Source organism: Onychostruthus taczanowskii, unplaced genomic scaffold (genome assembly GCF_017590055.1).
Source record: "Onychostruthus taczanowskii isolate IOZ18803 unplaced genomic scaffold, ASM1759005v1 scaffold72, whole genome shotgun sequence".
NCBI classification, from domain to species: Eukaryota; Metazoa; Chordata; class Aves; order Passeriformes; family Passeridae; genus Onychostruthus; species Onychostruthus taczanowskii.
The window spans coordinates 2,714,089-2,727,685 of record NW_024505008.1 but is presented as its reverse complement, the minus strand read 5'-3'; the positions used below and the strand labels follow the sequence as shown (position 1 = coordinate 2,727,685).

General features: G+C 36.7%; 1 protein-coding gene across 1 annotated transcript in view; it reads left to right on the top strand.

The window, feature by feature from the left end:
- The first annotated feature begins 733 nt into the window (after positions 1-733).
- SLF1 (SMC5-SMC6 complex localization factor 1) overlaps positions 734-13,597 on the top strand; it is a 33,359-nt gene continuing 20,495 nt past the window's right edge. The window contains exons 1-7 of the mRNA XM_041422247.1: positions 734-829; positions 1,333-1,446; positions 1,603-1,678; positions 3,901-4,144; positions 6,143-6,305; positions 9,289-9,420; positions 10,909-10,962. Of these exons, the coding sequence (XP_041278181.1) occupies positions 1,333-1,446; positions 1,603-1,678; positions 3,901-4,144; positions 6,143-6,305; positions 9,289-9,420; positions 10,909-10,962 (783 nt within the window). The 5' untranslated portion in view covers positions 734-829. The remainder of the gene's footprint in view (positions 830-1,332; positions 1,447-1,602; positions 1,679-3,900; positions 4,145-6,142; positions 6,306-9,288; positions 9,421-10,908; positions 10,963-13,597) is intronic.

The following is a 13,597-nucleotide window of genomic DNA, read 5'->3' as shown; positions in this document are numbered from 1 at the left end:
ATGCAGCATGTGGCTTTGAAACTTTGAAATGTTTCTCCGAGATACTGAGAAAATGGCTCTGAGTGTCAGAATCCAGTCCCTTTCCTGATTCTTCCAGACAGCTTGTTCCAGAGGTAACTCACTTCACCTTGCATACAGACCGACAAATCTCCCTGCCAGACAGCCTTCCACAATTTTAGTTCCGTCGAGCAACAGCCACGGTGATTTCCAGACTCCGGGAGAGCGTCAGCGCCCTCCGCCACCCGCCCCAGCCTGCCGGCGCCTCCCTGCGCCTTGTGGGACCCCCTCCCCTCTGTCTGACGGAAGACCGCCCCTTCCCGCTCCTCGCTGCAGCCGGGCCTGGAGCGCCGCGCCGCCGGGACCACCTCAGACGGATTTCGGCGCCGCCTTCCCGCTGCAGGTTCAGGCGCCCACCAGCGCCTCGGACCCCTGGGAGCTCGGGCACTGCGCAGCGCCCTGCCGTGCCTCACGGGAGAGAAGGCGGTCGCGGGGAACGCCGCTGCTCCGCGGGCGGCCGCAGCGGAGCCCAGCGCTGTCCCGCTCGGCGCCGTGGCCCCGGCCGCACGGTAAGCTGAGGGGAAGGGCAGCCCCAGCGGGGCCACTTACCCGGCCGGGATCGCCCTGCGGCTCCGCGCCAGCGGCCCCGGCGACCGCGGAGCGTCAGTAACAACGTCCCGGAACGGCCGCTCCGCCACATCCGGGGGCGGGGCGTGGGAAGGCGGGAACTTGCCGGGCTGGGGCGCCTGGCGGGCATCGGAGTGGACCCGACTCGACCCGACCCGAACCGAACCGAACCGAACCGAACCGAACCGAACCAGCGTCAGTGCCGGTACGGCGCCTTCACCCGTGGCTTCCGTACGTGAGCGCTGGAGGGCTCCCCGCCGCAGCCAGGGGCCCTCGCTCGTCACCTCCTGACCGGCACCGCCGCCAGCCTGCCGCACCTCGGCTGCGTGTCCCTGTTACGGGGACGGCGGGGTTCCTTCCCCCCGCGGGGCGATGGAGGCTGCCCCGCACTGCCGACAGCGGAGCAGGGGCCCGAAGGACTGAACCTCCACGCGTTTGGGTGTAGAGCCAAGATGCCAGACCTGGGGGGCTCGGCCCACTGCAGGCTGCAGTTTGGGTTTCTCAGGCTGCTCCGTTACCGCTTATCAGGTGTCCTTGCTGTGGCAGGCAGTGAGAGCTTAAAATGTGGTGTACCATCATTCATTCCTTTTGGTGTGTTTTCCTATTTTATTGGAAAAGAAGTAGCAAATAATAGTTAGGCCTTGCAAGCAACTTGCCGTGGTGTGTATTTTGTGTGTTAATGTTTCCTTTTCATTCTTCTTTCAACAGATGGCAAGTTGCGGCCAGAAAAGGATAATACAAATAACTGGATTTAAAAAACAAGAGAAGAAGGCACTGCTCAAATGCCTGTCCAAGCTGAACTGTGTTTTTGTAGAGAGTAAGGTACTGTACAATTCATTACAATACAACAAAGAGAATTAGAGCTGTAAAATGCAAGTCTTAGAAGAAAGGACTATGCAATAGGTTAGGTATGTATATAAATAGACAAAGAACTTAAATATTTCCAGTGATACAAAGTGTGTTGTTTTGTTTTGTTAGAAATACAGAAATTGTACACATCTTGTAGCAAAAAAGCTGTGCAAGAGTGAAAAGGTCTTAGCTGCCTGCGCTGCTGGTGAGTAAAAGATTTGCTGTTCAATTTCATATCATTACAGCATAAGTCTGGAAAGGACCCTTAAAAGGGTTTTAGTTACTTGTTTTAATTTTGTGAATGAACTGTCTTACAAACCTTCATTCTTCTTGTTCCATTAACCTTGATTTTTAACATAGTGTTATGGTGAAGTGGAGTCCACTTTCTTGTTTTGATTTTTTTTTCCCTAAATGATAATCCTGCTATTTCCCTTTGTTGAATCTGCATCTGTTCCCAAACAGAACACTTTGTTATACTTTAGATAATGAAGTCATGCTCAAATTATTTGGGTGCTTAAAAGAGGGCAGAGGGAGTACGAACCCTGTAGTCAGCATGGATTTTTGATGACAAATTCATGTGGAACATTCACTGGTAAAGGTCATTGTAAGTTCTTGTTTATGCAGCAAGAGAAAATTCCAGGCTGTTGCCATTCTCACACCAGCTTCTGGTCTTTTCTGTTTAACTAGGGTCTGGTGCTGAAATCCCATTCATTAGCAACTAAAATGCTTTTAGAATGAAAATTCTGTATTTTAAATTTTTTTTATAGACTGATCACCTGTCAGAATTCTGTGATGCTGTTTGAGTATCTTGTAGTTTTGAGATATCACAATACCATTTTTAAGCATGATATTTATTTTCCCTGTATCATATTACTCTAAAGTGTTAAAGCAGTTGTTAGGATGGATAATCTTAAATTAAGAGGTAATAGACAAATGACTAAAGACACATTTAGGTTTAAAGATATATGTAAATCCCTTGATTTCTGTAATATATGTATGTATTTTTCTTTGTACTAAGATAAAATTCTGATTTCAATCTTACAAAAACGAAATAGCCCAAAAGTTTCCAAGAGGGGAAAAAATCATAAAATGCATCTAGGTTTCTAGCACAGCACTTCGTTTTAGCAATTCTAAACCTTTGAGTTAATGTTTTCTTACTTTTTGGAGTTTAAAATTTGAAGATATTTTCTTGAACAGAGTGGAAATGGTACAATGTAGCATCCTCATGGTGATGCAAAACTCTGTCATGCTTCGATACATGCAAATCTTCCCCAATACCATCTAATACTTCTTAATCCAGAAGAGGTGCTTATTTTGCATAGTCATTGCTCTTACTATGATGGCAGAGACAGTGTATTCATTCCTACTGTGTTGTTTTCCAGGTAGTGAAGAAAGATCATGTTTAAACACATTTAGAACTCCATAGAGTTCAGCAGAAATACTATCAAGGCTACCACCTGTCATGTACTTCCTACCTGACAGAAGTTTTGGGGTGGAAACTTCACATGAAAGTGGTTTTAACATCCAGGTCATGCACAGCATACCTTTTCCAGCTATAAATCCACTGGTACCTATAATAGGTTTTGTAGAAGTGCCATCTGTGCTCCTGCACTGAGACATTTTGTCAGTCAAAGCTGCTGTTCTGCGAAACCAATTAGGTTCACACAGTTCAAGTCAATTTCTCTTACAGTGTCTTCTGTAGGTAGTGTTTCAATACAGGAGCAGGTTACTAACCACTGCTCTTGACCTGAACCTGTAAGAAGAGAGAGAGACAGAGAGAAGGGGAAGATCATTACATACTATATCAAAAGCATACGTGTGGAAGATGAAAGAGGAGAGGCGGAGGAGGTGGAGCCAAGGGATGAGAGAAAAGGATTGGAAAAGAAGAAAGGAGAAAGAAAAAAGTCTAAAACAGTGTCCCCGAATATTGATATTCACTACACCAACAGTGCAAGTAATATTAAGAATATGTAAGAGGAAGAGCTTACATGTTAAATGTCTAGTTCTTTAAAATCATAGATAGTAAAATATTTCTTCATTTTAGTACATTTTTAGAAGTGTCAAATGGTATTAAAAATAAAGGACTTACCAAGGTTCTGTGAAAGTCCTAAGAACAAAATCTGGGAAGCTGAAAAAATGTATCTGATATTTTTGAGGAGATAGACACATATTTTATCTAGGAAGGGTGAAAAGATCATTATTAAAAGAAAACAAAGCAATCATTTTCAGTGGCATTGTGAGATTTTTGATTCTGGAGTCTGAAGTGGAGGACTCTTGTAATAGGAACAAGTTTTTTAAATTGTACTTACAATTTCATCTTTTATTTGCACAAGAAATGTTTAAGTTAATTTTCTAGTAGTTCTTCAGTTGATTGCCATTTGTCTCCACAAAAAATCTTTTGTGGTTGACAGTTCATTTTCTTTTTAGGAAAGTGGGTACTAACTAAGGAGTACATAATTAATAGTGCTGAAAGTGGCAGATGGCTTGATGAAACAACGTACGAATGGGGATATGAAATTGAAAGAGACACCCATTATTCACCTCAAATGCAATCTGCACCTAAAAGATGGCGTGAAGAACTGACAAACTCTGGTGCTCCAGGGGCCTTCCACAGATGGAAAGTTGTCCTCCTTGTTAAGAGAGGCGATAAACGAATGGCATGTATTAGAAGGTAGGAGTTCCATCCCAGTTAATTTGATCCATAACAACCTGCAGCTATCCAAACTCTGAATTACTTTCATTAATATATTTCCATACTTTTATAAAGACTTTAAATCTGTAACATCACCACTTTTCTTGTCTTCTTTTAGTATGGTGTTAAAAATAACATGCATATGTTTTTATCAAGTAAGCTGCTAAGAGAAACTTCCTTCTTGAGGCAAGATACACAGATTTACAGTTTTTCTTTTCTACATTCAAATAGTAGCTGGAACTGTATACTTTATTTCACTTGAGTAGATGACCTGACTGTGTCTTATGGATCTGGGCCTCACTGCTACTGACCTGATGAGTCTTTATGTCACATTTATGTAATAGGTTCTTCTAGTTCTGAAGATGAAATCTGTTCTAAAACAGATGATTCTGATATATTGTAAATACAGATAGTTTAGAAAGTGAGTATAGAGAAGTAGAAAATGAAAGAAAGAAAAAAAGAAAGATAAGGAAAACCAAAGTGCAAGAATGCTGAGAATATATGTTTCTTTTCCATACTCTTTCTACACATTTGGATTCATTACTTTAAATTGTACACCTGAATTGAAATCAGTGCATATATTATTCGTATTTGCATCTGGTAGCATAAAAGGAACATCTCCTGACAGTTTCAGAGCTTTCCATTCATTCAGATACTGTCCAGCTTTCTGTTGAGATTCCAGTTAGTTAGGACTGCTCAGGTTTGAGTGTGCCACAGATCCACAGTCAAGAACAGAATTGCAGTTTGTTGGATCATGGTAAAGGGCTGCATGTTATATCACAGAATGCCTGTGTCTGTATTTCATAAAGACAAAGTGAGAGGTAATTGAAGTTGTTATCTTCTGATTTTGCCAACTGAAAATATTTTAAGTATTCTATTTTTTGGCGGAGTGGGAGAATTTTTACTATGTCCTGCTACACTTGTGAAAAATGCTGCTTCTTTTTCCATAAAAACTGCTTATGTAGATGTTCATGATAACACTGTTGAAATGCTGTCTTGCACAATGCTTTCTGTTTCTATTTCTTGCAATGGAAACAACCTTTAACAGGAACAACATCCGTAAGACAGGTGAACAAGTTTTGTGAAAGATGTTTTTTTACAGACTGTTTCCCATGCACTCAATTTTTAGTCAGTCATAAAACACTGACAGGTAGATATTTTTTGTCTTCAGCAGGTACTGTTTTCAGTCATAAAGGACACTATAGCTTTGGGGAATGTCTGGGTCTTTTTCTAGTATGTAACAGCACTGTGCCTTTTATCCCCTTTCTGTGCTCTTCCTGCCTTTAGTGCCTAGCTGTTGGATGGGTAAGTGTGTAAGACCAGCAGCATTTTCTTTTTATATATCTGGATTATGAAAAATAAAACCTATATCCAGAATGTCATGAAATCTTATTTTTCCACCTTTTCTTTTGTCTGGCATTTTTTCTAAAAGATAGGAGCACTTGCAGCTGAGCAGGTCTGGAAATTGACCATGGGGAAACTGTTATGTGTAATGGTGCCCCAAAGACAAGCAAATCTCTTTTCTGTATATGATACTTTTATGGTACTGGACAGCACTAGTGCTGCAAATGTATATTTCTGTTACAAAAGCATCATACTACTTTTCAGAAAAGGAGTCTGCCATTTTTTGTTAACTGCTTAATTTATAGGAAAACTTAACCAAAAGATCATTATTTTGGGATAGATAATGCAATAAATTATAGCTGTTGTCAACAAATACCTCAATATTGGAGGTGTACATTGATTTTAATAACTAGTGTTAAATTTTGAAGAGAGTAATGTTTTGTTAAGTGGGTTCTTTCATTTTTCAAAGACTATTAAGTGCCCTTTTATCTTTCGAACAAAGTTGTGCTGTGCCATACATCTAGAAGCCTTATTCAGTTGCACTTGCATGCTTGTATTTTGTGAATGTTATTGTAGCTTTAGGCAGTGTTAATATAATGTAGTAAATACATCTTTCTAAATATGTTTATTTAGAGTTCTTAAAGCTGGAAAGGCAACCATATGTTCATCTGAAAATGCAGAGCACAATGCAACTCATGTATTCATCGGTGGTAAAATTTCTTCTATACAAAATAAAAAGTGTCTCTCTGGAGCTCGACACTACCCTTTGCAATATATAGGACATTACCTTTTTCAAGTGAGTAAACTAATTTATTGATTACTGTAAATAATGCAGTGTTAGTAATGGAGGGGAATATAATCAGCCAGAGTGTTTTGTGAATTGATTAAACTTAAGACAACTTTCTGATTCTGGGACTATGTATGCAAAAGATAGGAAGGCTCATGAATATACACAAATACCTGAAGGCAGGATGTATAACAGGCGGTTGTCTGTGGTGCCCAGTTACAAGAAAATAAATGAGTATAAATGGAAAGTCAGGAACCACTTGGGTTTTCTTGCTGTAAGGTTGATGGAACACTGTAAGAGGTCACTGTAGAGTCTCCAGATGCCATATAGACATGGTCCTGTGCTAGTGCGGAATTCACTAGAACCAGAATTTTGTTTTACTATTTCCCTTAAGAGAGATGCCCCGTTTTTCATACTTGTTTGCTTACCAGATGTACTGCTTAGAAATTCTTAGTATTTTGATCTGTAACTGTTTGAAGGCTTCAGAATATTCATTTAGTTCTCAGACTCTGGGATGACTTTAATCAACTGCTAATTGAAACTACTGCCTTTGTCGGCAAGTAGGACCCAAAACTGTGTTTGTTACCATTTATAAATCCATTGGTCTCTTTTGATCAAAGCACTTGATCAGAAGTAGTATCTCCCCGTAGTAAAGGTGTTACAGAAGGGTGAGAAGGTTGGAAAGTCTTAATGTTTACATCCTGAATAAAACACATCAATGTGGGCTCTTACTGTAGTGCTTACTCTCTTAATGAAACTTGTTCAGGGAAGTTGCTCTGATTTTAAACCTTTCAGCTAAGATGGACATTTCCATAGATGAATTAATGTAAATTGTTTATGGCTATGTCACCTTTTATTGATCTCTATCAAAATCATGTGTTTCTTGCTATACACCTTGAATTCCTCCCAGGTGAGATAACAACTTTCCATCTTAACAAGTCTGTTAACTTGCACATATCTTTTTTGGTTAGATTTCATTAAAGGAACTCACCTAAGAGACCAAAAGAACATTAACTTTCTGTCTAAGTGAATGTGAAGAACTCAGGAAACTGCCAAGGCTCCTAGTCTCTCAAAAGAAAAAGAATAAAACATAGGCAATCAAATCACAACACTTGTACAGATATATTAAGCTTTATCAAAGAATGTTATGGACATGCTCTTTTCTCTTTGTCCCAGAAGTACTTGGCATGCTATTAATTAGATTTTTCCAACTTCATAAATTTATAGTCATGCTATCTGACTGCTACTTCTAGCAAGTATAAGTCTCATTCCTCCCCTAAACATCCATATATGTGTCTAGATGATGGATTTAGCAAAATAGCATTATATTCTTTTCAGGGCAACTGAAAGTCCACTAATGTACAGAGTATTTTTGATGTGATTTTTTTTTAACTAGGTCTTTGCTTCATGTTTATATTTCATTATCTGTTCTTATTATCTCAACCTTGTAAGACGCTGTTAGTACTGTGTGAGATTGGTGTTGGTTATATGATGCTATAAGGTGTCAAATTTATTGATTCAGGATATTAAAACACATGCATAATTTTTTTTAGGAAGCTAGTCTCATACTTGAACAGTGACTTTAAAAGCTTTTTTGGATGCATGCTGGAGTTTCAAATTTTCTGCCAAGATTGTACTACAAATTGTTTGAATATAAGTGTTTTAATGAGCATATTGAAACTAACATGCATGAAGGGCAATAAGAAGTAAAGACTAGTTAATGCATCAGAGTTCAGTTATCCATGGCTCATCAAAAGCTATTTAGAATTCTAGTCTAGTTACCAAAAATACTTCATTCTCTTTTGAAAAGTGCAAATTTTTGTTCTCAATATTTGTTTAGAGATACATTATGCATGTGCCAAATATGTTTGTTTTGAAAAATACATTTAAGGGAAAATCTGAAAACAGCATGAGACTTGTAACTTTTGAAACTTTATATTGAAAACATGGAATTATAAACTTCTTGCACCATGTTGTTGCATGCACTACTGTATTTTTTCTCTACTGTTATGTCCCAAACTCAATTCACCCATCAGATTGAAGTGTTTGAATTACTAGGCAAGTTACCCCAAACCTTCCACAACTGCTCACAATAAGAAATGGCCAAGGGAATACCTTACCTGTATCTATCTCATGATTCTTAACTCATCACGCTGCAGGAGGAGTGTGGTTTTGTGGTTACTTGTTTATTTACCTTAAACAAACATGGTGTTTTATTCTTGACCTGTGTATCTTTGGTGAAAAGCATGCATTGAAACTCTTACTGAAATGTATGTTCTCAACCCATTGAGTAAATTCAAAATATTTTGTATAGTTATTTTTTTCAAGCAAAAGTTATTTTATGGTGTTACTGAGAGTTACTTCAGAATGAGTTGTAAACCAATTTGAGAAATGCTTCCTCATTCCCTGTGCTGAAGAAGTAGCTGAAAATGATAGGTGGACTCAGAGAATTAATTACTAGACAAACAGACAAAAATATCAAATAAAAAATAAGACAGTAAAACCTATTAAATTTATATTACTCATTTTTTTCATGTTTATAGGCAAGAGCTGAAAAGATTTCATTCTAGTGGTCTATATGAAATAGACAAACTGAAGAAGAAATGCCTTATAAAGTCTTTACTACATTTTTGACCAGTTGAAAATGTGTGAGCTCTGGTTTTAGTTTTTGAAAAGCTCTGAGAGAGAATCTGTTAAAGAGAAATAGTCCTTGTTTCAGCCACAGAGATTGTGACTTGACTTAAAGTCAGTTAGGAAAAATAAATATAGGGAAGCTTACCTTGATAACTCCTGTGCTGTAACTTCATAGAACATCAGTGGTTTGTTTCCAAACCAGCAGCTCTTTATCTGACACATGATGTAGACCCTTACACAATTACATAAACATACACAGGCACATACAGTTTGCGATACAATACATAGAAAGACCTAGCACATAAAAGTCGGTTAGAGCATTAGCTTTGAAACAAAGTATTATTTTTTTTCTCTGCAGAATGAAATACAAAATCCCAGAGATACACAGATGAACAGTTTCCTGGCTGCACAAGAAACAGACCAAGTCATGTCTAAAATGCAACTTGCTGAAATGAAAAATGTTATTGTAAAACATATGTATTTTACTGCAGTAAGTAACAGTTGATGCTTTGTAAGCATTATATATTTTATATTCATACAATTTTATATTTTTATATTGCATGAATTATATTTAAAACCTTTATATTTCATTATAGTATTGACCTAATAAAGTAGATACTTGACATACCTTTAGGCCTTTTAACCTGCAATATTTAATACTCCCATATTTACTACTAGATGTAGTTAAACTTAGTTAAATTAGTTAAAATAAAACCTAGTTAGTTTCATTAGTTAAAAGTTAAAATAAGACTTAGTAAAACTTAAAAGTTAAAATAAAACATTAATTAAAATAAGACTTAGTCACTGCAATTCATTGGCATGGGTGTGTGGAAGACAAGGTGTACTACTTAAAGCCTTGGTGTAATAGATGAAGTAAAAAGTAGCAAATATCATTCAACAAGATATCTTTGAATTGCAGTCTTTCTGTGATTTTCCTGTTGTCTAGCTAACTTATGCTAAGACATTTTTCAAAACAGTCATATTGTAGAGCCAGTGTTTTGTTGACTCACATGAATGTTTTTTATTACAAGTCAAGAGTAGAGCTAGTGCACTCCTTTGGTTTTCTGTTGTCAGAGATCTAATCCTGATAAAATTGCTACATTAGTAGTTAACAGCTCTATTTCAGGTCGAGAAAAAGCAACTGAATACGTTGAGTTAGGATATATTATCTCTGTAAGTTACAGTGATGCAGATGATGGTGTCTAAGTATATTTGTCGGAACTTATTTACATGAAGCACTATAAGTTTTAGTAGTGGAAGAATTAAAAATTTTAAGTCCTCAAAAGGTACACACAATGTTTAAACACAAGATTACCTATAGAAGACCTATGCTAGTTAAATCTATGCACCATCAAATGCTAAATCTTTTATCAGTGACATTTTATCAAGGCCATACCCCCTAGACATTAAAAAAATATATTTGTTCTTAACTTTTCATGTATTTTACATACATGAAAGAGCAAGTGCTCTGATTCAAACTGTTATGTAGCAATGTGCAGATGGACCCTTCAAAGATGGTCTCTCCTAAGGATATTTTAGTAATGTGTTTTAGTAACATTGCAATACTATGCAATAACTAAATATGGCTATAATAGTAATACATTTTTGCACCTATGACCATATTTTTGCATGCAAGAGGAATCCAAAGTTGGCATTTTGCCACAGAAAAACGGAAAACTTTTAGGTTTTTAATGTCTAATCTAGGAACACTGTCCTTACAGAGCAACCACATTACAAACAGACAGTAGCAGGGGAAAATGGGAAGGAAAATTTGGCTATATTTTATTCCTTTTAAGTCATTAGTCCCCTGTTTCATAATTTAACCATGCAAATGAAAAATCTAAATAGACAAATCTAAATGTTAGGTGGTGCTTGAGCTACATTTAACGGAAGTTGTCATTTGGGCAGTTTCATGCACTATTTATTGAATATATTGACTGGTATCCAGTTTGCAGGTTGACTTTATCCTGTTTTACAGACTATTAAGCACAGATTTATGGAAACAGACCAGCTGAACAAATACAATCCAGAGGTAAGCATTATTAAAAAAGAGGGCATGTTATGCAAATGGAATTTTATTATGAAGTTAGACAAGCATACTTCAATTGCAAACTTAGCTATCAAAAAACATTTTTAGATTTTGACTGTCCAAAACTCTGATAAAGTTATTGTTAAGAAGCGTCATTCGATACTGAATGTTGTTTGTCCCTGTGATACTTTTAGTACTGTCCCTGTTATTAGAAACAAACTGTTCAATCCTGCTAGTTAACAGAACCTTACTTATTAATGTTAGGAAATCAAAAAGCAAAGATGTCCTAATGTGATTTAAAGCGCTTTAAGTTACTCAAGCACTGTATTTGTGCAGTAAAATTAAGACAGAGTGTACACAATTTTTAGCACTGCTTTTTCTAGTAGAGACAGATTTTAGCTAGAGGTTATCTCACTGTAAAAAGAAACAGTACTTGTTCTTTCAGCACATGCCTGATACTTCATCATCTGAGTTTCCAGAGTCAGCTGAAGCACAGATTGCAAGTAGAATGTTTTACTTTTTCCAGTCCTGTTTTCATAGTCACTTTGACTTAATTCCTTTTTTGTACTATTCAGTTTCTCTTTTTTATTTCTTTTAAGCTAAATAAATGCCGTAAAACGGGTCAACAATAGATTTTAAGTCTTTGTTATAAACACCTGAAGTAAATTAATATTTTTAAAATTTTGCCTTGTATGTCTAGAATACTAAGAAAAATATATAAACAGTGTTGAAACATTGCCTCTTTAGTACTCAAAAAGCATTTTATACAGAAACATTGCCTCTTTATTACTCAAAAAACATTTTATACAGTGGCCATGAGCTACTAGTATGCATTTTATATGGCAACTTGTGTTACTTAAAAGTTAAAAAGGGAAACACTTAGAGTATGTGTTAGCTTCCGGTATTCCTTGGTAACTGAAGATCTGGTATCTTCATGAGCCATACCACATAAATAGTTACTTGAAATCAGTCTTTTTCTGATTTCTTTCTATTGACAATAAGGGAGGAAGAAGAAAAAATTTATTTTTAAAATGTGAAGAGTAAAATACTTTTGTCATGGTCCAACACCATCACTGATCTGTAAAGTCCTATGTGTGTTTTGGTTCCTGAAGAGATTTGCATTGAAATTTAATCTTACGGTGTAGTTTATTGAATTAATGGGATGAAAAATTACCTTTCTTAGCACATGTATCCTGAAATTGGTTTTTGGTACTCTTTAAGAATAATATCATTTTTTGCTTGGAAATTTTAAGCTTAATTGTAATACTTCTCTTACTGTTCTCTCACTTTTATTGTTTTACGGAATATCCATTGCTAGCCTTCATATAATATGTGTCTTCTATAGTAAGTATATTTATGACTTTTATAAGCAGCTCCAGTAAACATTTCCAATAATACTAATGAAGTAAAATCACACCTACAAACTAAATGAACATATTAGATCTGCCTACTGTATTTTGTAATCTCAGTTTGCATCTGCTAGGAAGGCTTAGCCCAGCTAAGTGTTCTGTTCCATCGTCATCCCAAAAATATTTATTTCTCTTTTGTCACCTTTTCTTCCACATCATGCAATGTAAAAGATGTATTGTGTGGACCTTCATATTTCATTTGTTTCTGCTCAAAGTGCTAATGATTGTACCAGCAGTGCTTCACAAGAAACTGCTGATTCCTCATCAGTCAGAGTGCAAGCCAGTGAAGCTTGGACAGCTTATTGAGTATTAAGTCTCTTCAATAGTAGGTGTCTCCTGATACTGACAAAAATTTATTGCCTCAGTTTTGTATCATCCTTCTCTACCTCTTAGAAATGCGATGAACCAGTCTCTAGTTTCTCTTTGACTTGAATGCTGTGCAATGTTACCACAGTCTTCTCAAAACATCCGTATTTTAGTGTATTTTCAAAATAATGCATCAATGTTACTGTTTCATCTAGTAAAGAATTTTCAAGAAATAAAAGTTTCAGTCACAATATATAAAGCTGGATCCTGGTGCGATCACCAGGTGAAGGTCAGGGTAACATGCCTGTACATGCCTTATATACAATCTAACATCTGAAATCCAGGTGGCAGACAAGTTCTTTGACTGTTATTAAACAGTTTATGATTGCTCTATAGACGTGTTGTTTGCATGTAATTAACATTACAAAAGCATGAATGCAACCATTATTTCCAAAGGAAATTTTAGAGATTTTAATAGTTCATATATGAATGAGAAGATTGAAATAAATGTGAGCTGCAAACATCAGATGCACAAAGACTTGATTAAAAGAAAATTGTCTACTTGAGCAGCTTTATATATTGTTAATGTGACAATGGCTTACATTAGGAGTCTGAGATACAAGACATTTGCAGAGACACTAAATATCTAATGCTAAGGTGGAGTTCATTCACTGAGATTTTAGCTGTGATTTAACCATGACTTTAATTTCTTTCTGAATTTTTTTCATGTTTGAACAGAGCACTTAATGTTTTTTATCTTACTAGAACATTTTTGGATGCTATCCTTTAGACTTCAAATCCACAATTGGACTCAAAATCCCTGTCAATTTAAAGTATAAACTGTAATATAATATTAAAACAATTAGTAAGATATTTAGATTGGATAATAGGAAAATTTCTCCCTGCAAAGGGTTGTCCAGCTC